General features: G+C 53.4%; 1 protein-coding gene across 4 annotated transcripts in view; it reads left to right on the forward strand.

Annotated features, from left to right (window-relative positions):
• ZZEF1 (zinc finger ZZ-type and EF-hand domain containing 1) overlaps positions 1–24,461 on the forward strand; it is a 91,322-nt gene that overhangs the window by 58,560 nt on the left and 8,301 nt on the right. For 3 of the 4 annotated variants that reach the window (XM_068165374.1, XM_068165377.1, XM_068165376.1), the window contains exons 37-50: positions 1,218–1,390; positions 2,374–2,518; positions 3,377–3,516; positions 3,937–4,214; positions 5,885–6,059; positions 7,172–7,304; positions 8,044–8,240; positions 8,822–8,941; positions 10,632–10,820; positions 11,441–11,541; positions 13,838–13,973; positions 15,875–16,234; positions 19,607–19,750; positions 21,471–21,639. In XM_068165374.1, coding sequence (XP_068021475.1) covers positions 1,218–1,390; positions 2,374–2,518; positions 3,377–3,516; positions 3,937–4,214; positions 5,885–6,059; positions 7,172–7,304; positions 8,044–8,240; positions 8,822–8,941; positions 10,632–10,820; positions 11,441–11,541; positions 13,838–13,973; positions 15,875–16,234; positions 19,607–19,750; positions 21,471–21,639 — 2,460 coding nt within the window. The remainder of the gene's footprint in view (positions 1–1,217; positions 1,391–2,373; positions 2,519–3,376; positions 3,517–3,936; positions 4,215–5,884; positions 6,060–7,171; positions 7,305–8,043; positions 8,241–8,821; positions 8,942–10,631; positions 10,821–11,440; positions 11,542–13,837; positions 13,974–15,874; positions 16,235–19,606; positions 19,751–21,470; positions 21,640–24,461) is intronic. The other variant, XM_068165375.1, reaches the window with a different exon arrangement.

Here is a 24,461-nt window from a genome sequence, read left to right on the forward strand (position 1 = left end):
AAGCATGCTCAGCACCTCAGCTCTTTGGGTACATTTATCTGGTCAGAAGGTTAGAAGCTAAGACAAATTTCATTTACTCTTCATAATTTAAACTCCTGGCAGGTGTCTCTAACTCTTTGTTCAGACTTCTACCCTGGAGGTAGCTTTGTGAGGTGGGAAATGTTTCTGGTAGGTAATGGAGTTACAGAATTAACATGACAGGGGACATCAGCAAGCTTGCAGATGACCCCAAGCTGTGTGGTCTGGTTGAGCCACTGGAAGGAAGGGATCCATCCAAAGGGACATGGACAGGCTGCAGAGGTGGCTGAAACCAACCTCATGAAGTTCAATAGGGTCAAGTGCAAGGTCCTGAACCTGGGCTGGGGCAATCCCAAGCACAAATCCAGGCTGGGTGAGGAATGGCTGGAGAGCAGCCTGCAGGAGAAGGCCTTGGGGCTGTCAGTTGGTGACAAACTGCCTGGGAGCCAGCACTGGTCCCTGGCAGCCCAACAGGCAGCTGAGTGCTGGGCTGCATCCAAATCAGGGAGAGCAGCAGCACAGGGAGGGGATTCAGCTGCCCCTCTGCTCTGCTGAAACCCCACCTGCAGCACTGCCTCCAGCTCTGGTGCCCTCAGCACAAGGACATGGAGCTGCTGGAGCAGGTCTAGTGGAGACCATGAAGGTGATCAGAGGCTGGAGAGCCTCCTCTATGGGGACAGGCTGGGAGAGCTGGAGCTGTTCAGCCTGGAGAAGAGAAGGCTGCAGGGAGACCTCAGAGCAGCCTTCAGTACCTGCAGGGGCTCCAGGAGAGCTGGGGAGGGACTTGTGACAAGGGCTGGGAGTGCCAGGATGAGGAACAATGGCTTTGAGCTGAGAGAGAGGAGACTGAGACTGGAGATGAGGAAGGAATCCTTGAGAGTGAGGCTGGGGAGACTCTGGCACAGGTTGCCCAGGGAGGCTGTGGCTGCCTCCTGCCTGGAGGTATTCAAGGCCAGGCTGGATGAGGCCTTGAGCAGCCTGTGCTGGTGGGAGGTGTCCCTGGCCATGGCAGGGGGGCTGGAACTGGAAGATCTTCAAGGTCCTTTCCAGCCCAAACTGTTCTATGAATCTGTGAATCTTTTTCTGGAGCTGGTACTCAGAGGTGTGAGGGAAGTTTTCAGTTCTCTTTTCAAACTCTCCAGCTCTGCTTTTTGCCCTCTCTCAGCACTCCACAGCTTTTGTGACTCTCTTACTTTCAGGTGTGAAGAATTTAGCTCTCCTCTGCATGCTACCAGAAGGTGAATCCTTCTCTGACAATGACACTGTTTCAGTCAGTCCTCCCACGGACGCTGCTCCAAAAAGTCCTGCTGGTGATAAAGCAGTGAAGGGGCAAGAGGAGAAACCCAGCACAGGCTCTTTGCTGTGTTGCAGTGTAAGTGCTGTCACCTACAGGACCCCTGCTGACTGAGTGATCTTCAAAGCTTCCCCATCCTGTTCTGCATGTGTAGCTGGAAGAGTGGAAAGCAATTCTGTTCTCCCAAGTGACTAGCAATGGGATGTGAGAAAATGGGATAAGTAAGGGGGAGCTTTAGCTTGGATGTCATGAACAATTTCTGTCCTGCAGGAGTGGTCAGGGATAGGCACAAGCTGCCCAGGGAGGTGGTGGAGTCCCCAGCCCTGGAGCTGTTCAAGAGCCTGCAGACATGGTGCTTGAGGGCATGGTTTAGTGCTTATGGGAGTTAAGTTATGGTTTGACTCAGTGATCTTGAAGGTCTGTTCTAACCTTCATGGTTCTGTGATGATTTCATTTGTAGGTAGGAGTTGGGGGGCAAGGGCCCAGCTGTTAGCTGGTTCATGTTTTGGGTGCAGCTGATAAGAGCCACAGGCAGTGTGTGCTGACAGCTGCAGTGTGAAAGCCCTGAAGGAAGGGACAAAGATTGCTTCTTTTATCTGAAAGGCCTGTGATTTCCCCTTCTTGAGAGCACACTTTGGGTAGAAGAAAGTTTCCTGCACTGTATGAAACTCTTCTGGTGAAATGCATTTGTGCACTGAGGCAGGAGCACAGCAGCAAAATCCCTTTCACTGGGAGGGAGTTTGGGACATGGACAGAGCAGGAAGTTCTTACCCAGTAAATGGCTTTGATAGGAAGCTGTGGAGGCTGCAGCTGTGGAAGTTTTCAAAACCAAGTTGGATGAGGCCTTCAGCAGCCTGGGCTGGTGGGAGGTGTCCCTGCCCATGGCAGGGGGTTGGCACTGGATGAGCTTTTAAGGTCCTTTCCAACCCAACCCATTCTGTGATGCTGTGCTATTGGAGGCAGAACATGTCTGGTGCAGATGAATGGTTGCTTCTTTCTGTGGTGGTTTCTGCAGATACTCAGCATTGTTTTAATCTTTGTTGCCTTTGTTCTATTTTCAGGTGAGAGGAGATACTCAAACTGAAATCCAGTCTCCTGCAGGAGATAAAGTAGAAAACCAAGGAAGTGAAAGCAAAGCTGTCTGTGCAAAGAAAGCTGCTCTGAGCCCAGAGTCAGGCATGGCTGTGGCTGCTGCTGCTCCAACAGGTAAAAGTCATTTCTCCTTTTCCCTGTCACACAGATCTCCATTCACATGCCAAGCAGACAGCTGTGGTGTTTCTCCTAAGCCATTTTTTCCCTTTTGGAAATGTTTTGAATCCAAATGAACCCTTTGCTTTGCTTTGTAGAATCCTGCCTCAGATACTGCTTTGAACAGCTGCTGCCTTGTAGCTGGTTTCAAGTGTTCTACAAATGGGAGTGGAATTCTCTACGGGGACAGGCTGGGAGAGCTGGGGCTCTTCAGCCAGGGAGACCTCAGAGCAGCCTTCCAGTACCTGAAGGGGCTCCAGGAGAGCTGGGGAGGCACTGCTGACAAGGGCTGGGAGTGCCAGGATGAGAGACAATGGCTTTGAGCTGAGAGAGGGGAGACTGAGACTGGAGATGAGGAAGAAATTCTATGGAGTGAGGCTGGGGAGAGCCTGGCACAGGCTGCCCAGGGAGGCTGTGGCTGCCTCCTGCCTGGAGGTGCTCAGGGCCAGGCTGGATGAGGCCTTGAGCAGCCTGTGCTGGTGGGAGGTGTCCCTGCCCATGGCAGGGGGTTGGAATTGGATGGTCTTCAAGGTCCCTTCCAACGCAAACCACTCCATGAGTTCCCCTGAGGTGTATCCATGGATGGAGATTGGCTCCTCTTGGTCTAACACAATACTCTTTCTCACTTGGCACCAGAAGTGACTCTGCTGCTGTAGAGCTGGTGAGATGGATCTGTCACTGCCGCTTTCCTTCCTCTCTTTTATTAGAGCTGTAAATCTTTCTCCATTTTTATCATCTTCTACCAGGACTTGCTGTCACTTCTTTTATTTTTAATGGCATCTGAGGGACTCTCTCCTTTTGTTTGAATTTCCAAAGCAGATGACTGCCTCTTTGAGGATTCCACCCAGAAGCAAGCAGAGAAGCTTTTACTACCTAGCCAAGAACAAGTTTTTGCTGAGTGCTCTCAGAAGAGGATCCTGGGACTCCTGGCAGCTATGTTACCACCTTTCAAATCAGTTAGTTCGTTTTGCCTTCAGTCTGGGTCACTCTCTAGGTGTCACAGATAACATGAATGAATCCACAGCCAGTTAACTGTGGGAGAATGGTTCTTGTTGCTTACAGGTTATGCAATACACAGTTGGGAAGTCTTAAAGACATTTCACATGGCTGGGGGATGTGAGGGCTTGTTTCTGGGCAGGGGGAGAGGGAAGGGAGTTTCAATTTCCCTGTGAAGCAGTCTGTCTGAACTGTTCAACACAGTATAAATCATCAGCTTAGGTTTGTGTCAGGTCAGCTTAACAGCTTGGCCACTGAAGCAGGGTCCCAGGCTCTCATTTCCTGTGGTCCCATCACGGCAGAAGCTTTGTGTGTGCTTGCACTTGGCCTCAGCCCCTGCTTTCCCTGCCCTGCCTTACAGAGATTTTCTTTTTCTATAGGGCTCTACAATGTCTTTGATCAACCTGGAACAGATCCTTCCACTGATGTTCCAGGTGGTCATCTCAAATGCTGGCCACCTAAATGAAACTTACCATTTAACACTGGGCCTGCTGGGGCAGCTCATCCTGCGCCTGAAGCCTGCAGAAGTGGATGCTGCAGTGGCTGAAGTCCTCTCAGCCAAGCATAATCTGTTTGCTGCAGGAGATGGATCTGCAGTGCCAGAGGGCTGGAAAACCACTCACCTTCTGTTCAGCCTGGGGGCTGTGTGTTTGGACAGGTGCTTCCTCTCTTTAACCCCTTAGCTCTTCCCTGATGACTCTCATTTTGTTTCATGTTTGCCCCATGCATGGAGACTTTTTGATAGAAAATTGATTCAACCTCTACCCTGATCATGCTCTGCAGCCCTTGTCACAGTGAGAATCTCTTAACTGCCCTCCAAAAGAAGGCTGCCTGCTGAGTGGCTTCACTTCCTGTGCTTACCTCCAGAGCATGTTAGGGTGGAAGAAGTTTGGAAACTTAGAGAGAACCCAGCCTAGAGCCCTGAGTTTCTGGTGTGACATGAACTCTCTCCCATTGAGTTCCACATCTCTTGTGTGGTGGCAGAGGAGGGCAGTGTGTCCTGTGGTAATCAGTGCTGAGTTCTGGATCTAGACCTTTTCTGGAAGAGTAGCAGAGAGTTTTTTGTATGGTAAAACTGTCCTGGAAACAGCAAGGAGGGGCAGGGCAGATGTCCCAGGTTGATCCCAAGCATTCTAAGATGAATGTCATGGCTGTTAAATATGCCCAGGGTACCTTGCACTGCAGCTGTGCCTCACAGGTTCAAAACCAAATAAAATCTATGACATTTAAAGGCAGAATATCCAGAGGGTGAGTGAGGGAGAAGATTTTCTCAAAGACTTTAGAGCAAGGAGGCCAATCTCTCTAGGTTATTATTTGTGTAGTCACAGAATCACAGATCTGGTTGGAAGAGACCTCCAAGCTCATCCAGTTCAAGCTTTGACCTAGCACTGCAGGCTCAGCACTAAACCATGTCCCTAAGCACCAGGCCCACACACTTCTTAAACACCTTCAGGGATGGTGACTGCAGCACTGCCCTGGGCAGCCTCTCCCAATGGCTGAGAGCCCTTCCAGGGCAGAAATATTTCCTGAGCTCCAGCCTGAGCCTCCCCTGGTGCAGCTTGGAGCCATTTCCTCTGCTCCTGTCACTTGCCACCAGGGAGAAGAGGCTGCTCCCTCCTCACTGCAGTCTCCCTTCAGGGGAGCAATGAGGTCTCTCCTCAGCCTCCTCTTCTCCAGCCTGAACACCCCCAGCTCCCTCAGCCCCTCCTCCTAGCCCAGGTGCTCCAGCCCCTTCTCCAGCCTCCTCAATGTCATTCCTGGAGTGAAGGGCCCAGAGCTGAACACAAACACTCAAGGTGTGGCCTCAGCAGTGCTGAACACAGCACTCCCTGTCCCTGCTGGCCACCCTGTTTCCAAGCCAGGATGCCATTGGCTTTCTTGGCCACCTGAGCACTGCTAGCTCATGTTCAGTTGACTGTCAACCAACACCCCCAGGTCCCTCTCCAGGTTGCAGCCTGCCATCCACATATCCCCAAGCCTGTAGCTCCCCATGGGGTTGTTGTCACCCAGGTGCAGGACCTGGTGCTTAGCCTTGTTGAACTTCACCCATGAGCCTTGCCTCACAAGTCTTACCTGTCCAGATCTCACTGTGAAGCTTCCTACCCTCTAGCAGATGGGCACAGTCACCCAGCTTGGTGCCACCTGCAGACAGTGAGGGAGAGCAGGTAGGAGGTGAGCAATAGAGCAGCTCCTGAGGGGCAAAGGGAAAACGCTGAGCCCTGAAGTAGATTTAGGAGTGAAAGGTGACAGTTTCCAGGCACACTGATTTGGGACTGCAAGTCCATTCTGTCTGTCAGCCTTCCTAACACAGCCTGCTGTTGTCTGCAGCCGGGTGGGCCTGGACTGGGCCAGCTCCATGGCAGACATCCTGCGGGCGCTGAACGCCTGCGCACAGTGGCACGAGGTGATCGCCGCCTTCACCGAGCACTGCGTCCGGCAGCTGCCCTTCCAGCTCAAGCACACCAACATCTTCACTCTGCTGGTGCTGGTGGGCTTCCCTGAGGTGAGTGGTCTAGGGATACTCAAGGAAATTAAATTGGTCAGAGCTTTGAGGTGTCTGTTTGTAGAGTTTGGGTTTGGTCCCCGGGAGCATGGCTCGAAGCTGTCTGAAGCCGGTGGTGTTGGAGTTCACATCTCCCCACTGGCACACTCAGCTATCATGAGGGAGGCTGTAGCTGGTTGTGCCTTGCAGCTCTTCCAGTGCTGCTTAGAACTATCATGAAAAAAACAGTTGAGAGCATCTGAGTATCAAAAGGAGCAGCTTCTACCTGCAAAACAATCCAAGCTCAGTCTTGGTAGTCCTAATGGACACATTGCCTATGTAGAATGCCGTTGGCTGTTCATAGATTCATAGAATCCTACAATGGGTTGGGCTGGAAGGGACCACAAAGCTCATCCAGTTCCAGCCCCCTGCCATGGACAGGACACCTCCCACCACCACAGGTTGCTCAAGGCCTCATCCAGCCTGGCCTTCAACACGTCCAGGCAGGAGGCAGCCACAGCCTCCCTGGGCAACCTGTGCCAGAGTCTCCCCACCCTCACCCTCGAGAATTTCTTCCTTATCTCCAGCCTCAATCTCTCCTCTCCCAGCTCAAGGTCATTGTTCCTCATCCTGGCACTCCCAGCCCTTCTCACAAGTCCCTCCCCAGCTCTCCTGTAGCCCCTTCAGGTGCTGGAAGGCTGCTCTAAGGTCTCCCTGGAGGCTTCTCTTCTCCAGGCTGAACAGCCCCAGCTCTCTCAGCCTGTCCCCACAGGAGAGGTTCTGCAGCCCTCTGATCTTTTTTTGGCCTCCTCTGGACCTTCTCCTGCAGTCCTATGTCCTTCTCTGTTGGAGACACCAGAAATGGACACAGGGCTCCCAGTAGGGTGTCGGCAGAGCAGAGGGACAGAATCCCCTCCCTGCCCTGCTGCTCTCACTTCTCTCTCTCATGGCTGGGATTGTTTGTAGCAGAAGTGAGCTGCCAGGGCCTGAGGGTCAGCAAATGCCTGGCAGTGAGCAGATTGTTCAGCTAAGAATGGCCCCCCCAACAGAAGCAAATGTAAGCCTTGTCAGAGGTGTCTGTGTGCCTGCCAAGAGCTCTCCCAGGTCCTAGCAGGCGCGGGCTGCGGTTGCAGGTGCTGTGCATGGGGACGCGCTGCGTGTACGTGGACAACGCCAACGAGCCGCACGGCGTCATCATCCTCAAGCACTTCACCGAGAAGAACAGGGCAGTGGTGGTGGACATCAAAACCAGGAAGAGAAAAACAGGTGCTGTGAAGTCTGTGTTTGTCAGAGGAGCAGAGCACTTCCTGAAGTGTTGCTAGGGATGCATGAGCACCTCTGGGGCCTGGCCAGGCTGCGGAGCTGGGCAGGGGAAACCTCATGAAGGTCACCAAGGGCAAGTGCAGGGTCCCGGCCCTGGGGAGGAGCAACCTCCTGCAGCAGGGGACCAGCAGGGAAACAGCTGCACAGAGAAGCACCCTGGGGGTGCATGTTCCTGGGGGACAGGAAGTTACCTGTGAGCTAGCCATGTGCCCTCATGGCCAAGGAAGCCAATGGTGTCCTGGGGTGCATGAAGAAGAGAGTGGCCAGCAGGGCAAGGGAGGTTCTCTTCCCTCTTCTCCTCCAGAGATGTGTCTGGGTATTTTAGAATAATAGGGTTTATGGCACAAGACTCACCAGAAAACAGCAATAAAAGCCCAGAGCAGAATGCTGCCTCCTGGGCCCTGTTCATTGCACCTGAGGGAATTTTCTTGCTTGTGTTTCACCTTGTTTGAAGTTGGCCAAGCTCCACATTCACCATGGTGCATTTCTGAGAGTGGAGGCTTTCAGCTTTAGAATCATAGAATTGTCAGGGGTGGAAGGGATCACAAAGCTCATCCAGCTCCAACCCCCTGCCGTGAGCAGGGACCCCTTCCACCAGCCCAGGTTGCTCAAAGCCACATCCAGCCTGGCCTTGAACATCTCCAGGGAGGGGGCCTCTCATATGCTGTTTTCTCTCCTGCAGTGAAGGACTATCAGTTGATTCAGAAGTGTGGCCAGGAAGGCAATGATCCCCAGACCCAGCTCAGACAATACCTCCAGCACTTTGTTCTTATATCCACGCACCTTCTGCAGACCACCGTGGACAGCAGCTGTGCTGAGGCAGTGGAAGCCACCTGGGTCTTGTCACTGGCTCTAAAAGGGCTTTACAGAACACTTAAGGTATCTTTGACACATGGAATGTTGTGGATAAATTATGGAATGCTGGAGGTTGGAAGGGACCTCCGTAGATCAAGTCCAGAATTTGAAGTTCATGTTCCACTTGCACTGCAGGACCCTGGGTATTGGGTGATCCAGTTGGGAAGCTGACACAAAGCTGTTCCTCTCATAACTGGCTCCTTCTAGTCCCTCTCTGTAGGGGGCTGAAAATATTTCTAAGCTTTAAAGAGCATTTGTGAGGCCATGGTGGGAGCTGAATTACTTTTGCTGTCTGAGGGCTGACCATTCAGCAAGGCTGAAGAAGAAATTTCCAGGGATAACCCTTCCCAGGGTAAAGTTCCCTTGGCCTTGCTTTTACTCCTGAAAGACTGGAAGAGGGGACCTGGGCTTCCCTCAACTGTCAGAGCAAAACAGATGCCCAGGTACTGCTAGGTGTATGTCAGAGATGGGGCTCCTAAGGTAACTGAAATGGGGATTTGTATTTTGAGGGGGCTTAGGCAAAGGAGAAGATTGTCAACATAATTGATCTGAGGCCATGTGATACAGTGTTCCCTGTTCATTTGTGTGTCTGTCTCTGTCTGTAGATTCATGGCTTTAAGGAGGTCCAAGCTGCCTTTCTCCAGTCTGGTTTACTCAAGCTTCTAGTCAAGAAATGTAGCAAAGGAACTGGCTTCAGCAAGACCTGGCTTCTGAGAGACCTGGAGGTAAGAAGAGTTCTGTCAGGCTTGACACAGTGGCATGGAAGGTAATGGCACTGCACTGCCCTTCTGTGAAGGAAGTCTCAAGAGGATTTCTAATGAATCCCTGCATCTAATGCATCCTGCCCCTGCCTTCCTCTGGCCATCATCACAGAACACAGAATGGTTTGGGCTGCAAGGGACCTTCAAGATCACCCAGCTCCAACCCCCTGCCATGGGCAGGGACACCTCCCACCAGCCCAGGCCTCCTCCAGCCTGGCCTGGAGCACCTCCAGGCAGGGGACATCCACAACCTTCCTGGGCAACCTGTTCTAGTGTCTCCCCACATTCACTCTTAAGAATCTCTTCCTCATCTCCAATCTCAATCTCCCCCCTTCCAGCTCAAAGCCATTATCTCTCATCCTGTCCCTCCCAGCCCTTGTCCCAAGTCCCTCCCCAGCTCTCCTGGAGCACTTCAGGAACTGGAAGGCTGCTCTGAGGTCTCCCTGGAGCCTTCTCTTCTCCAGGCTGAACAGCTCTGACTGTCTCAGCCTGCTCATAGGGGAGGTTCTCCAGCCCTCTGATCATCTTTCTGGCCTCCTCTGGACCCATTCCAACAGTTCCTTATTAACCTGACTGCATTTGAAAGAAATTTGAAAGATGAGGCATTAGCCTCCTGCTCAGAGGCCTTTAGGAGTTTCATTTGGACTGTCCTTGAAAATTCTGTTCTTGAGTTTAAAAGCCACCACACTACCCTTGAAGGAGAGCATCACTTGCATTGTTCACATCAACAAGGTAGTGCTGACCTGCAGTGTAGGGAGATGGATGCACACGTGGGCATGGCCTCTCTGTAGGTGTCTGAAGTGCTGGAGGGCAAGTGTGGCTCAGATCATAGCTGAGTGGTGGCAAACCATACTTGGGGTGGTAGAACTTGACGAGGCCTGGAGCAACCTGACCTAGTTGAAGATGTCCCTGCTGACTGCAAGGGGGTTGGGCAAGATGACCTTGGAGGGTCCCTTCCAACCTGATGCAATCTGTGAAGTGAGACAGGGAAAGAGTAAAGCCTTGGCATTCCTTGGAGAATGCCCCAAGTGGTTGGTTAAAAATGCTGCAGGATCACAGAATCATAAAGGTTGGAAAAGACCCTAGGATCATTGAGTCCAGCTGTAACCTTGCTAGCATGACCACTAAACCATGTCCTGAAGCATCACATCTACAGCTTCTTGAACACCTCCAGGGATGGGCACTCCACCACTTCCCTGGGCAGCCTGTGCCAGTCCCTGACCACTCCTGCAGCAAGGAAATTCTTCCTCATCTCCAACCTAACCCTCCCCTGACACAACTTCAGGATATTTCCTCTCATCCTATTGCTGCTCACTTGGGAGCAGAGCCCAGCCCTGACCTGGCTCCAGCCTCCTTTCAGGAGGCTGTTGAGAGCAATGAGGTCTCCCCTCAGTCTCCTCTTCTCCAGACTGAACACCCCCAGCTCTCTCAGCTGCTCCTCATATGATGTCCTCCAGACCCCTAACCAGCCTCACTGCTCTTCTCTGGACACCCTCCAGCCCCTCAATGTGTTTCTTACACTGTGGTGCCCAGACCTGAACAGAGGATGTGGGATAGCCCTGTCCAAGTCTTAAAATGTTCTTAGCAAATGCAGATTCCAGATCCAGAAATAGCCCCCAGCTGCCTCACCATGTGCTGCCTCTTCTCTCTGCAGATCTTGTCAATCATGTTGTATTCCTCAAAGAAAGAGATCAGCTCCCTGGCTGAACGTGAGGACACTGAGCTGGAAGAAAGAGAGCAAGATCAAGATGTGGAGCAACCTGTTATTGGTCCTGCTGATCCAGAGCAGAACAAACTTGATCCTCTCGAGGGTTTGGATGAAGCAACCAAAATATGCTTCCTGGTACTTCAAATGTTTTGACTCCTGTGAATTTGCTACTTGCATGCAATAGGTGGTGGTTTGTGAGGCTGCTTTCCTTCTGAATAACACAGCAGTGGTGGGGCTGTGATATCAATGGCTCACGGTTCCAGTAGCTGAAGGGATCCTACAGGAAGGCTGCAGAGGGACTTTTCATCAGGGTGTCTGGAGACAGGCCAAGGGGGACTGGATTGAAGCTGAGGCAGAGCAGGGTTAGGAGGAAGAAGTTCTTCAGCAGTGGTGAGAGTCTGGAACAGGTTGCCCAGGGAGGTTGTGGATGCCTCCTGCCTGGAGGTGTTCAAGGCCTGGTTGGATGAGGACTTGAGCAGCTGAGTCTAGTTGAGAGGTGTCCCTGCCCATGGCAGGGAGGTTGGAACTGGGTAATCTCTGAGGTCCCTTCCATCCTGAGCCATTCTGTGGTTATCTAAAGGGAATAAACTGGAACCACAGTAACTAACACTAAAAAATCACTGTCAAGGTTTTCTGCTCCATCACTTTGCATTTTCACTAGTCCAGATCTTCATTAATTCTCTGCCCATGTAAGTGGGGAGATGACACCTGGGTCAGCCTTCAGCTCCTCTTCCTGGTTCTATCTCCTTGCTCAGATGACACATGATGCACTGAATGCACCTCTCCACATCCTCAGAGCCATGTATGAGCTGCAGATGAAGAGGACAGATTCCTTTTTCCTGGAAGTGCAGAAGAGGTAGGTGCAAGACTGGGTCCAGCAGAAAGCCAGTGATAGGTGTGGGTGGTAACCTGGAATAGAAGAGGTGCTGAGCAGGAGCTGTGCCAAGAGTGTGATTTGCTTTTCATGCTTTTCATGCATGGCAAAGTAAGGAAATAAACTCCACTGAGGTCTCTTTATGGAAACCACCACTCAGGAGCACTGCAGCTTCTTGTCAGGGTGTGACTCCCATCTGAAGAGCCACCCTGTCAAATTGTCCCAGCTGAAGAAGAATGGAGAGCTTACATGAGGCTTCTCGTAACCAAAGCAAGTCCTGGAGCCACCATCTCCTCCCAGAAATGAGCAGCTGTCTGACCTTCAAACCTCTGACTCCTTAGCCCAGCATGGACTGGGCAGAACAATGTAGCCTGGGTCAGAGTGGCTGAAAGGCTGCCCAGCAGGAAAGGGCCTGGGGTTGCTGGTTGACAGAGGCTGGAGATGAGCCAGCAGTGTGCTCAGGTGGCCGAGAAGGCCTCCAGCATCCTGGCCTGGAGCAGCAATGGTGTGGGCAGCAGGAGCAGGGCAGGGATTAGAATAACTAGAATAACCTTTATTATTAGAATAAACCAAACCAGGTTGGAAGAGACCTTCAAGATCATGGTGTCCAACCCATCAACCAATCCAACACCACCCAAACAGCTAACCCATGGCACCAAGCACCCCAGCAAGTCTCCTTCTGAACACCTCCAGGGATGGTGACTCCACCACCTCCCTGGGCAGCCCATTCCCAAGGCCAATCACTCTCTCTGTGTAGAACTTCTTCCTAACATCCAACCTCAACCTCCCCTGGCGCAGCCTGAGACTGTGTCCTCTTGTTCTGGTACTGGCTGCCTGGGAGAAGAGACCATCATCAGCCTGTCTACAACCTCCCTTCAGGTAGTTGTAGAGAGTGATAAGGTCACCCCTGAGTCTCCTCTTCTCCAGGCTGAGCAACCCCAGCTCCCTCAGCCTCTCCTCACAGGGCTGTGTTCCAAGCCCCTCACCAACTTTGTTGCTCTTCTCTGGACTCGTTCCAGCAGCTCAACCTCCTTCCTAAACTGAGGGGCCCAGAACTGGACACAGGACTCAAGGTGTGGCCTAACCAGTGCAGTGTGCAGGGGCAGAATGACCTCCCTGCTCCTGCTGGCCACACTGTTCCAGTGCTGAGTCCCCCTGGACTCAGCACTGCTGACCCACAGCTTGAATCCTGGGTTCAGTTATGTTCCTCTCACTCCAAGAAGGACATTGAGGAGCTGGAACAGGTCCAGAAAAGGGCAACAAAGCTGGGAAGGGGTTTGGAGAACAGGGCTGGGGAGGAGCAGCTGAGGGAGCTGGGGGTGTTGAGCCTGGCAAAGAGGAGGCTGAGGGAGACCTCCTTGCTCTCTGCAGCTCCCTGAGAGGAGGCTGGAGCCAGGTGGGGGCTGGGCTCTGCTCCCAAAGAACAAGCAATAGGATTAGACAAAATGGCCTCAAGTTGCCCCAGGGGAGCTTTTGGTTGGACATTGGAAGAAAATTCTTCACTGCAAGGCTTCTCAAAGCCTGGCACAGGCTGCCCAGGGAGGTGGCTGAATCCCTATCCCTGGAGGATTTTCAAATGGAAAGAGATGTGGTGCTGAGGCCATGGATTTGCACCAGCCTTGGCAGAGCTGCAGAATGGTTGGACTGGATGAGCTTCAAGGGCTTTTGCAAGCAAAACAATTCCATGATTCTAGGATTAAAACTCTCTCAGGTAGGAGAGAGCTGTATGGAGAAATAAATCCTGCAGAGAACTGGGTGCAAAAGGCAGTCTGCTGGGAAAGCTGCTTCCTGTGAGAGCTCATTGCTCTCTACAGCTCCCTGAAAGGAAGCTGGAGCCAGGCAGTTGCTGGTCTCTTCGCCCAAGCACCGAGAGCCAGGATGAGAGGAAGCTGCTCCAGGATGCACCGGGAGAGGTTCAGGTTGGACATGAGGAAGAACATCTTCCTCAAAGGGGTTGTCAAGGCCTGGCTCAGGCTGCCCAGGACAGTGGTGGAGTCTACATCCCTGGAGGGGTTTCAGAGCCATAGAGATGTGGTGCTGTGGGCCATGGTTCAGCACCAGACTTGATGAGGTTAGACAGTGGCTGGACTCAATGATCTGAAAAGTCTCTTTCAAGTGAAACATGGTTCTAAAAATAGGCAGAGTTTAATGACTCCTGAAACAGAAGGTGGGGAGATTTTATTTGCATTGAATTGGATGAATTCAGGACTAATGTAGTTTGCATTGCTTTCCAAACACACCTGTGGTTCCTTGTTTGTTTCCTTTTGCCTCTCTGAAGGTTTGACGGAGATGTGATCACAACAGACGAGAGGATCCGGACGCTGGCTCAGAAGTGGCAGCCCAGCAAGCGCCTGAGGCTGGAGGAGCAGAGCTCCAAAGCTGTAGACACAGATATGATCATCCTGCCCTGTCTGGTACATGCAGCTCCACACAGAGGAGCAGCTGGGGAGTCATTCAGTCAGTTCTCTTCAGCAGCTTCAAGCCTGGGATTATCATTTAGTTTTTTTAACGTTTGAGGTCAAGAGGCTGGGGCCAGGCTCTGCTCAGTGGTGCCCTGGGGCAGCAAGGGGCAGAGAGTGGAGCCCAGGAGGTTGGATGTGAAGAGGAGGAGAAAGTTGTTTGTTGTGAGGGTGCTGGAGGCCTGGAGCAGGCTGCCCAGAGAGGTTGTGGAGTGTCCTTGTGTGGAGAGCTTCCAACCCCCCCTGGGCATTGTGCTGCTGGGCACTGTGCTGTGGGTGCCCTGCTGGAGCGAGGGTTGGGCTGGGTGAGCTCCAGAGGTCTCTTCCAACCTCACCATGCTGGGTCCTGGGATTTTATGTCCAAGTGAATAAGCAAGGCCCAGCAACAACAACTGCATCTTGGAATTTCTCCCTTAAGGAAATGAGAGAACTTGAGTCTCAGGTCAGCTGTGATTGCAGGCTGTCATTTCCTCTCCTTCTGCAAGAGAGATTGTATCTGATTCCTGCAAGCTTATCCCCTCAGTGTTACTGCTTTAGCACTTTAGTGTTATCTTGCAGTAATTTCAGCAGGAACAGGGAAGCAAAGGATGTCTCTTGTGGAGCAGACCCTGCACTTGCATGCTTTAGGTTTTGCATACCAGCATGGTCCCACAGCTGTGCTTTATTGTGGCTGCTGGTTCCTGGCTGTATGCTGTCACCAGCAGAGCTCTCAGTTGCACAGCAAAGTGATCAGGGGCTTCCTGGAGTAGCTTCACATAATCACAAGAAGGAAAGTAGGCCTTAAACAGTTTACAGAGAGGCTGTGAAATACCCACCCCTGGAAATTCTTCAGACTTCCCTGCACAAAGCCTTGTTTTTGAAGTTGGCTCAGCTCTAGGGACCAGAGGATCTCCACAGTTTCCTTCCAACCTGACTCACTCTGTGTCACCAACAGCATGGCACTTGGCTGCTTTGCCCCTGTAGGTTAGCTTAAATCAGTGCTTCTGGTTGGAGGTCTGGGTGCTGCTTCCACTGCTGTGTGGAGCCATGGATGTGTCTGTGGGCAGAAACTGCCCAGTAGGCAGCTGTGGCCTGGGCTGCATCAGAAGAGGTGTGTGGGCAGCAGGCCAAGGAGGGGATTCTGTCCCTCTGCTCTGCTCTTCTGACACCCCACCTTGGGGTCCTGTGTCCAGTTCTGGCACCCCCAGCACAAGGACAGGAAACTGTTGTAGAGGGTCCAGGGGAGGCCACAAAGAGGATCAGAGGGTTGGAGAACCTCTCTTGTGGGGACAAGGTGTGAGAGCTGGGGCTCTTCAGCCTGGAGAAGAGAAGGCTGCAGGGAGACCTCAGAGCAGCCTTCCGGTACCTGAAGGGCCCCAGGAGAGCTGGGGAGGGACTTGTGACAAGGGCTGGGAGTGCCAGGATGAGGCACAGTGGTTTGAATCTGGAGCAGGGGAGATTTAGGTTAGACATCAGGAGGAAGTTCTGCACAGTGAGGCTGGGGAGACTCTGGCACAGGCTGCCCAGGGAGGCTGTGGCTGCCTCCTGCCTGGAGGTGTTCAGGGCCAGGCTGGATGAGGCCTTGAGCAGCCTGTGCTGGTGGGAGGTGTCCCTGCCCATGGCAGGGGGTTGGAACTGGATGAGCTTTGTGGTCCCTTCCCACTCCAGCCTTGCTATGATGATAGGTCTCTGAAGCAGTCACTCTGAGGGTTCCTGTGCCTCTGGGTCTCAGGGCTCTGATTGCTCTCTTCTCTGCATTTGATTTCCATATGTAGAAGACAATTTGTCAGTTCAGCTTACAGCCTGAGGGACTGGTCAGGAACCAGGAGGTAATTTGAGAGCCTCTTTTCAACCTTGCATTTCTCCTTTTCTTGTAGTCAAAGCCTGTGCTCTGTGACAAAGCCACAGAAGAAAGCAACCCAGTGGCCCAGAAGCTGATAACCAACACGGAGAGCGACCTGCAGCTCAGCTACGCCAAGCAGCGCCGCACCAAGAGCTCCATCCTGCTGCACAAGGAGCTGGACTCCAGGAGCAAAAAGGCTGTCAGGGACTACCTGTATCGTGTCAACGAGGCCACTGCTGTGCTCTATGCCAGGCATGTGCTGGCATCCTTGCTGGCTGAGTGGCCAGACAATGTGGCAATCAGTGAAGAAATCCTGGATCTTAGTGGCCCGGCCCACATGACATACATCCTCGACATGCTTATGCAGCTGGAGGAAAAGCAGCTGTGGGAGAAAGTAAGTGGATCTCACTGCTCCATGTGGACAGGCCCTGTGCCTGCTGCCAGGAGGCTCTGCTGAGCACAAGTACTGTGCTTTCTCTTTTGAAGTAAATGGAAACTCCAACACTTAAATGAGCAGCGGGAATCCGTCAGTGCCTTGAGGGACTGGTTTGGGTAACGGGAAAGCTGGCTCTGTGGAAAGAGCTCCCAGTTGTCACTTAGGTGGCCAAGAAGGCTATCAGCATCCTGCCCTGAATAAGCCATGGTGGTGTGGCCAGCAGGTTTGGGCAGGTATTGTCCCCCTGGACTCAGCACTTGTGAGGCCACACCAGTTCAGTTCAGGGCCCTCACTCCCAGAAGGACACTGAGGAGCTGGAGCAGGGCCAGAGAAGGGCAACAGAGCTGGGGAAGGGTCTGGAGAGCAGGGCTGGGGAGGAGCAGCTGAGGGAGCTGGGGGTGTTCAGCCTGGAGAAGAGGAGGCTGAGGGGAGACCTCCTTGCTCTCTGCAATTACCTGAAGGGAGGTTGTAGCCAGGTGGGGGTTGGTCTCTTCTCCTAGGCAACCAGCACCAGAACAAGAGGACACAGTCTCAAGCTGTGCCAGGGGAAGTTTAGGCTGGAGGTGAGGAGAAAGTTCTTCCCTGAGAGAGTTGTTGGCCATTGGGATGTGCTGCCCAAGGAGGTGGTGGAGTCCCCATCCCTGGAGGTGTTCAAGAGGGGACTGGATGTGGCACTTGGTGCTGTGGTGTAGTCATGAGGTCTGTGGTGACAGGTTGGGCTTTGAGGTCTCTTCCAACCATGGTGGTTCTGTGTGAAATCAAGTGCTGAGAATCTTCCAAAAAGGAATGAAAAACAAAGCAGAAGGCATCAGCCTGCTGCTCTGAGCCAGCAGTCTGCTCTCCTCTGGACTCCAACATGTGACCTGCCTCCCCCTAAAAAACACAAAGAGTACAGAGTTCAGCTGGAGGAGGTCTGGAAAAGAGTGCAGGGATGGTTAAAGCATGGAACATGCTCTGCTCTTGTGAGGCCCCCACCTGCAGCACTGTGTCCACTTCTGGTGCTTCAGCACAAGAGCTGCTGGAGCAGGTGCAGAGGAGGCCAAAAAGATGATCAGAGGGATGGAGAACCTCTCCTGTGGGGACAGGCTGGGAGAGCTGGGCCTGTTCAGCCTGGAGAAGAGAAGGCTGCAGGGAGACCTCAGAGCAGCCTTCAGTACCTGAAGGGACTCCAGGAGAGCTGGGGAGGGACTTGTGACAAGGGCTGGGAGTGCCAGGATGAGAGACAATGGCTTTGAGCTGGGAGAGAGGAGATAGAGACTGGAGATGAGGAAGAGATTCTTGAGAGTGAATGTGAGGAGACTCTGGCACATGCTGTCCAGGGAGGCTGTGGCTGCCTCCTGCCTGGAGGTGCTCAGGGCCAGGCTGGATGAAGCCTTGAGCAGCCTGTGCTGGTGGGAGGGGTCCCTGCCCATGGCAGGGGGTTGGAACTGGATGAGCTCTGAGGTCTCTTCCAACCCAAAGCATTCTGTGATTCTATGAACCAAGCAGGCTTCTCCATCCTGTATCTTTGCTCTGAAGGGGGCAGTGAGGGAGAAGGAGGGGCAGTGCCAAGGTTGGTTCCTCTTTCCCTGTCCTTGTAAAGCAGTAGGCAGCATACAAAAGCTAACACCAGTGTGATTCACTGGTCCTCCCAGTAAGAAAACAAAGGAGTGTCAGGTTAAGGTAATAACTGGCAGGTCCAAAGCAAACCCAAAGACCTGGCTGCTGACACAGTGTCACTGCCATGGCCCCGGGGTGTTTGTGCAGGCTGAGAACATGGCAGGGTGAGCTGATAGAAGATAAATAGCCAAGTGTAGCCTTGGGCTGCTCTGCAAGCCTGTGGAGCAGGAAGGCACAGCCAGGAGCTCTGCCACATGCTGCCTTGGGGGTTGGCACTCCTCTTCCCCAAGAAATCTTTTTTTGCCTGATTTGGAGGTGGATCTTCTGCTGTAGTATGAACTTTTTTGGAGGAGATAGAAAGTGGCAGCTGAAGAGAGGTAACAAGTGGCTGCAATGGCCTGGAGGAAGCCTGGGGGGCAGGGCTCCAGCTTCAGGGCTTTGTGTGCCTTTGGGAAATAAGGAAGAAAACTCAGGTTGTTGTGAATTCATGGATTCATGGAATGGCTGAGGTTGGAAGGGAGCACGGGCAGGGACCCCTCCCACCAGCACAGGCTGCTCAGGGCCTCATCCAGCCTGGCCCTGAACACCTCCAGGCAGGAGGCAGCCACAGCCTCCCCGGGCAGCCTGTGCCAGAGGCTCCCCAGCCTCACTGCAAAGTTATCAGAGCATGATAAGAACAATAAGTAGATGATGATGATGATGATGATGTGCTGCAAGACTGCACAACACATGTTTGTGAAGACACAGCTCTTGCATCCACTGCCTCCAGACACTGGGCCCCAACCATTCCTGCCCATACCCAGGCCTGGATGTTTGGAATGCTGAACCAGGGGAATTCTATTCCAGTCCAAGGCTGTAGGTGGCTGTCAAGGTGGCTGTTCTGTGTGTTCAGGCTCTTTATCTGCCTTGCTTACAGCTTTAATTGTGGATTACCCTTGCTTTGGGGAAAGAGATGTAGCTAACAGCTCTCATGCTTTTGTCAGGCAAAGACTGGAAGATCTGCAGCAGGATAAAGTCTTCTGCACTTATGGAGAATCCAAGAGTGCTGGAGGTGGGAAGGGAGCTCCAGAGATAGAGTCCAACCCCCTGCAAAGCAGCACCACTTAGGGCAGGTCACACAGATGGTGTCCAGGCAGGTTTTGACGGTCTCCAGAGCAGAGCTGCAGTCATTGTTGGTGAACTGGGCTTGTTTAGAAGGGCAAAGAAGCTGGTGAGGGGTCTGGAGAACAGGGCTGGGGAGGAGCAGCTGAAGGAGCTGGGGGTGTTCAGTGTGGAGAAAAGAAGGCTGAGGGAGACCTCTTTGCTCTCTGCAGCTCCTTGAGAGGAAGTTGGAGCCAGGTGGGAGTTGGGCTCTGCTCCCTAGGATCAGGTGATAGAAGGAGAGGAAATGGCCTGAAACTGTGCCAGGGGAGGGTTAGGTTGGAGGTGAGGAGCAATTTCTTTGCTGCAAGAGTGGTCAGGGGTTGGAACAGGCTGCCCAGGGAGTGGGGTGGAGTCCCCACCCCTGGAGGTGTTCAGTGACACGTGGGGACATGATTCAGTGGCCATGATGGTGCTGGGTTGATGGCTGGACTGGAGCTCGAAGCTCTTCTCCAGCCCAGTCATCTCTCATTCTTAGCTGTAGCTTGCTTAGCTCTTCCAAACTGTTGTGTGGCTGGCCATGGGTCATGGGGCTGATGAGTGTTGTTGGGGAAGCAGGTGGTACTCATGGGATGTCCTGCTTCTCCCCAGATTCTACAGAAAGTCCTGCATGGGTGCAGTGAGGGCATGCTGGGGACAATGGCACTGACAGCCTGCCAGTTCATGGAGGAGCCAGGCATGGCCGTGCAGATGCGTGAATCCAAGCACCCCTACAACAACAACACCAACTTCGAGGTCAGTCCTGCTGCTGAGCACTTCAGGGCTCCAGGAGAAGCATCAGGGTGGGCAGAGCAGGAGTCTCACCCTGTTCCATGTCTGTGGGACTCTTGTGCTTGGAGCACCTGGGAAGTGTCTCTGCAGTCTTCTTTTGGAAAAGGCTGATGCCCCCTGCAATGCTCCAGGCTTGGGGCAGGGGCTGGAACTGCCTGGAGGGAAAGGAGCTGGGGGTGCTGATCAGCAGCTAGCTAGCAATGAGCCAGGCTGTGCCCAGGGGGCCATTGGCCACCAGCATCCTGGCTTGGATCAGCAATGGTGTGGGCAGCAGGAGCAGGGCAGGGATTGTCCTCCTGTACTGGGTGATGGTGAGGCCACTTCTCGAATCCTGGGGTCAGTTTTGGGCCCTCACTCCTAGAAAGACATTCAGAGGCTGGAGCAGGGCCACAGAAGGGGAACAGAGCTGGGGAAGGGCCTGGAGAACAGGGCTGGGGAGGAGCAGCTGAGGGAGCTGGGGGTGTTCAGCCTGGAGCAGAGGAGGCTGAGGGAGACCTCCTTGCTCTCTGCAGCTCCCTGAGAGGAGGCTGGAGCCAGGGGGGGGTTGGGCTCTGCTCCCAAGGAACAGCTTACAGGACAAGAAGAAACTACCTTGAGTTGTCCCAGGGGCAGTTTAGGTTGGACATGAGGAACAATTTCTTCTCTAAAGCGTTTGTCAAAGCCTGGCCTGGGGTGCCCAGGGCAGTGGTGGAGTCCCCAACCCTGGAGGGGTTTTGAAGCCCTGGAGCTGTGGTGCTGAGGGCTATGGTTTGGTGGTGACCTGGCAGTGCTTGGACTTGCTTTGATTCTATGCCTGAGGCCTTGCCCTGTAAGGAAATCTGCTCAGCCAGGCACCTGGGTCTGGTGCTGATGGGATCCTGCAAGCATGTGTGACCCAGAGGTACATTCTGCACCTGTCTGAGCTGGTTTCAGGGCTTTAGTGCACAAATATTTCTACCCTTTCCTCCACTAGTCTGTTCCAGCTGGCCTGGTGCTGTTAGACCCAAGCTAGGAGTGGGATCTTTCATGTGTTTCTCATTTGGGACCCTCTTCTGCAGCCACAAACCATTCTGAGTTTCCCTTTCCTGGTGGTTAAACAGCTGCTACATGTTCTAATGGAGTTTGGAAGGTAGCTCCTGCCTCTGGGCAGCCCTGGCATTTTTAACGGCCCTGCAGCTCTAAGGCTTCTGACTTTGATGATTAAAACTGCACCTAAACCTTTGGGTTCAGGCTGTGACATCAGCAGCAGCCACAGATCATGCTCTCAGAACACCAAAGCCTTGTTAGCAGCTACTGCTGCATGCTCCCAGCTAATGCCAACAGCAGGCCATGCAGTGCTTGGGCATCAGCAGTTGCAGAGGCTGTGCCTCTCTCCCACAGAGATGCTTTAATCAGACCCACAGAGCTCCTGAGGTTGAGATCACCAAGGCCAACCATTCCCCCAGAGCTCACAATGCCACCACTGCTGCTAAGACACCACCCTCAGCACCACATCCATGCAGCCTCAGAGAGCGTCAGGTCCAACCTAGCACCTAATCTGCTGAGCAGCCCCAGGGATGGGGGCTGCAGCAGTGCCCTGGGCAGCCTGGGCCAGTGCCTGAGAGGCCTTGCTGGGAAGGAGTTGCTCCTGCTCTTCCATGTGGTGAAAATAGCTTCTTGGTGCCACAGTGCTGCAGCATCCAGAGGTGATGTCTTTATTTCCCAGGACAAAGTTCACATTCCAGGTGCTATCTACCTCTCAATCAAGTTTGACTCCCAGTGTAACACCGAGGAAGGCTGTGATGAGCTGCTGATGGCCAGCAGCAGTGACTTCCAGCAGGATCGGCACAGCTTCAGCGGCTCACCGCAGAAGTGGAATGACTTTGAGCTGCCAGGTGAGTGAGCCTGCAGTGTCCCCAGGTGAGCCTGCAGTGTCCCCAGCTGCTGAGGTGTGGGATGCTGCTGCTTCTGGAACTTGAGAGGAGTTCCTGAAAGATGAGAGTTAAATGTGGATGCCCATGAGATACTGGGGCAAGAGAAGGAGGCTCCACATCTGTTTGTTCTGAGGTGCTGCTCAGTTTCATAGTATCACAGTATCAGTCAGGGTTGGAAGGGACCACAAGGATCATCTAGTTCCAACCCCCCTGTCATGGGCAGGGACACCCCACACTAGATCAGGCTGGCCAGAGCCTCAGCCAGCCTGCTTTTAAACACCTCCAGGGCTGGGGTCTCAACCACCTCCCTGCACAACCCATTCCAGGGTTTCACCACTCTCATGGTGAAGAACTTCCTCCTCACCTCCAGCCTGAATCTCCCCACCTCCAGCTTCCTTCCATTCCCCCTAGTCCTATCACTACCTGAGATCCTGAGCAGTCCCTCCCCAGCCTTCCTGTAGCCCCCTTCAGATACTGGAAGGCCACAATGAGGTCACCTCAGAGCCTTCTCTTCTGCAGACTGAACAGCCCCAACTCCTTCAGTCTGTCCTCACAGCAGAGCAGCTCCAGCCCTCTGCTCATCCTCCTGGCCCTTCTCTGGACACCTTCCAGCACCTCCACATCCCTCTTGTAATAGGGGCTCCAGAACTGGACACAGTACTCCAGGTGGGGTCTCACCAGGGCTGAGTAGAGGGGGAGGATCACCTCCCTCGACCTGCTGGCCACACTTCTCCTGCTGCAGCCCAGGATCTGATTGGCTTTGCGGGCTGCAAGTGCACACTGAGAGCTCCTGGTGAGCTTTTTGTCCACCAGCACCCCCAAGTCTCTCTCCTCAGGGCTACTTCTGTGTTCTGTGATTCAGAGCCCAGGAGCAGGCTGCCCAGGGAGGTTGTGGAGTCTCCTTCTCTGGAGAGCTTCCAGAGCCACCAGGACACTGATCCTGGGCAAGCTGCTGTGGGTGCCCTGCTTTAGCAGGGGGTTGGACTGGCTCATCTCCAGAGCTCCCTACACCCCCCACCACGCTGGGGCTCTGTTTCTTTAAAAACTTCCTTATCTCTTGCTCTGTTTGACCTTTTTTTTCCATGCCTCACTCAAAGCAGGCACTTAGCTACTGGAAACAAAGTGTGATCTTGATTCTGTTCCAAGCCAGCCCTTGCTCTGCACGATACTCCCTGACATTGTTTCTGCCTTGCTTTGCTTTCCACAGGAAGCACATTTTTTCTATCAAAACAAAAGAAACAGCCAGGCTTATCTCCTGCCTCTGTGCTCCACCAGAGCTCAGACAGAGCCTGTGCTAGTGCCTTGGCTCCACTGAGTGCTGCAGAGCACAGCTGAACAGGAATCAGGCATTTGACTGACAGCTTCAATCTACAGGGGTTTGATAATGCTCAGACATCCACTCTGCTCTGCTGACACCTCACCTGGAGTACAGTGCCCAGCTCTGGAGTCCCACAAGACAGGCATGGACCTGATGGAGCAGGTCCAGAAGGGGCCAAAATGATGGTCAGAGAGCTGGAGAACCTCAGCTAGGGGGACGGGCTGGAAGAATTCAGGCTGTTCAGCCTGGAGTGGAGAAGGCTCCAGGGACTCCTTAGAGCTGCATTTCAGTGTCAGAATGGCTGGGGAGGGACTGTTCAGAAGGGCCTGTGGAGAGAGGATGAGAGGCAATGGTTTGAAACTGCAGCAGGGCAGACTGAGGTTGGACATGAGGAGGAAGCTCTGCACAGTGAGGATGGTGAGACACTGGAACAGCCTGATCTAGGTGGAAGTGTCCCTGCTGACTGCAGAGGGGTTGGACAGGATGACCTTTGAGGGTCCCTTCCAACTCAAAGCAATCTGTGAACACTGTGGCAAATGGCAGTGAGCTGAAGGACCTCACAGTCCCATCCTCCTTCTGTCGTGGTGTGTTAACCCACCTACCAACACAGGTAGCTTTTGACTGAGTCCTGTCAGGGGCTGTACATAGATTCAGGAATTCTCTTAGCAGAAGAGTTTGGGTTGTGAGGTGCACATTAGAAATGTGCCCTCTCAGGACATGATTTTGACTTTTATGACCTTCCCTCTGTCCTCCTTTTCCTCCCAAATAGCTGCAGAGGTTTGTCAAGAAACTGAACTGTGAGGCCCATTGTTTTGGAGCAGCCTTGGCTATGAAACTTGAGTTTCACCTTCTGACACTTCCTTTCCAGACAAGGCTGTTTGGCTGTGGGCTTTTTACCTGACCAGGCAGGAGAGCTGGGCAGAGGGAACCTCATGAAGCTCACCAAGAACAAGGGCAGGGTCCTGGCCCTGGGGAGGAACAACCTCCTGCAGCAGGACAGCTGAGGGGGGATCTGTTGGGAAGCAGCTCCAAGGAGACAACAAGTTCCCCATGGGGCAGCAATGTGCCCTGGTGGCCAAAGGGATCCTGGGGTGCATGGAGAAGAGTGTGGCCATAGGGTTGAGAGAGGTTCTCCTCATCTTCTGCTCTGCCCTAGGCAGGCCACATCTGCAGTGCTGGGCCCAGGTCTGGGCTCCCCAGTTCAGAGAGACAGAGAACTGCTGGAGAGAGTCCAGGGGAGGCTGCAGAGCTGCTGAGGGGCCTGGAGCAGCTCTGGGAGAAGCAAAGGCTGAGAGCCCTGGGGCTGAGAGCCTGCAGAAGAGCAGCCCCAGAGGGCAGCTGAGCAATGCTCAGCAAGAGCTGAAGGAGCTGTGGGGGGCAAGAGGCTGGGGCCAGACTCTGCTGAGTGGTGCCCAGGGCCAGGCCAAGGGGCAGCAAGGGGCAGAGAGTGGAGCCCAGGAGGTTG

The sequence above is a fragment of the Melanerpes formicivorus genome, unplaced genomic scaffold (assembly GCF_026170545.1).
Source record: "Melanerpes formicivorus ecotype bairdi unplaced genomic scaffold, bMelFor1.0.p_v2 SCAF_88, whole genome shotgun sequence".
Taxonomy (NCBI): Eukaryota; Metazoa; Chordata; class Aves; order Piciformes; family Picidae; genus Melanerpes; species Melanerpes formicivorus.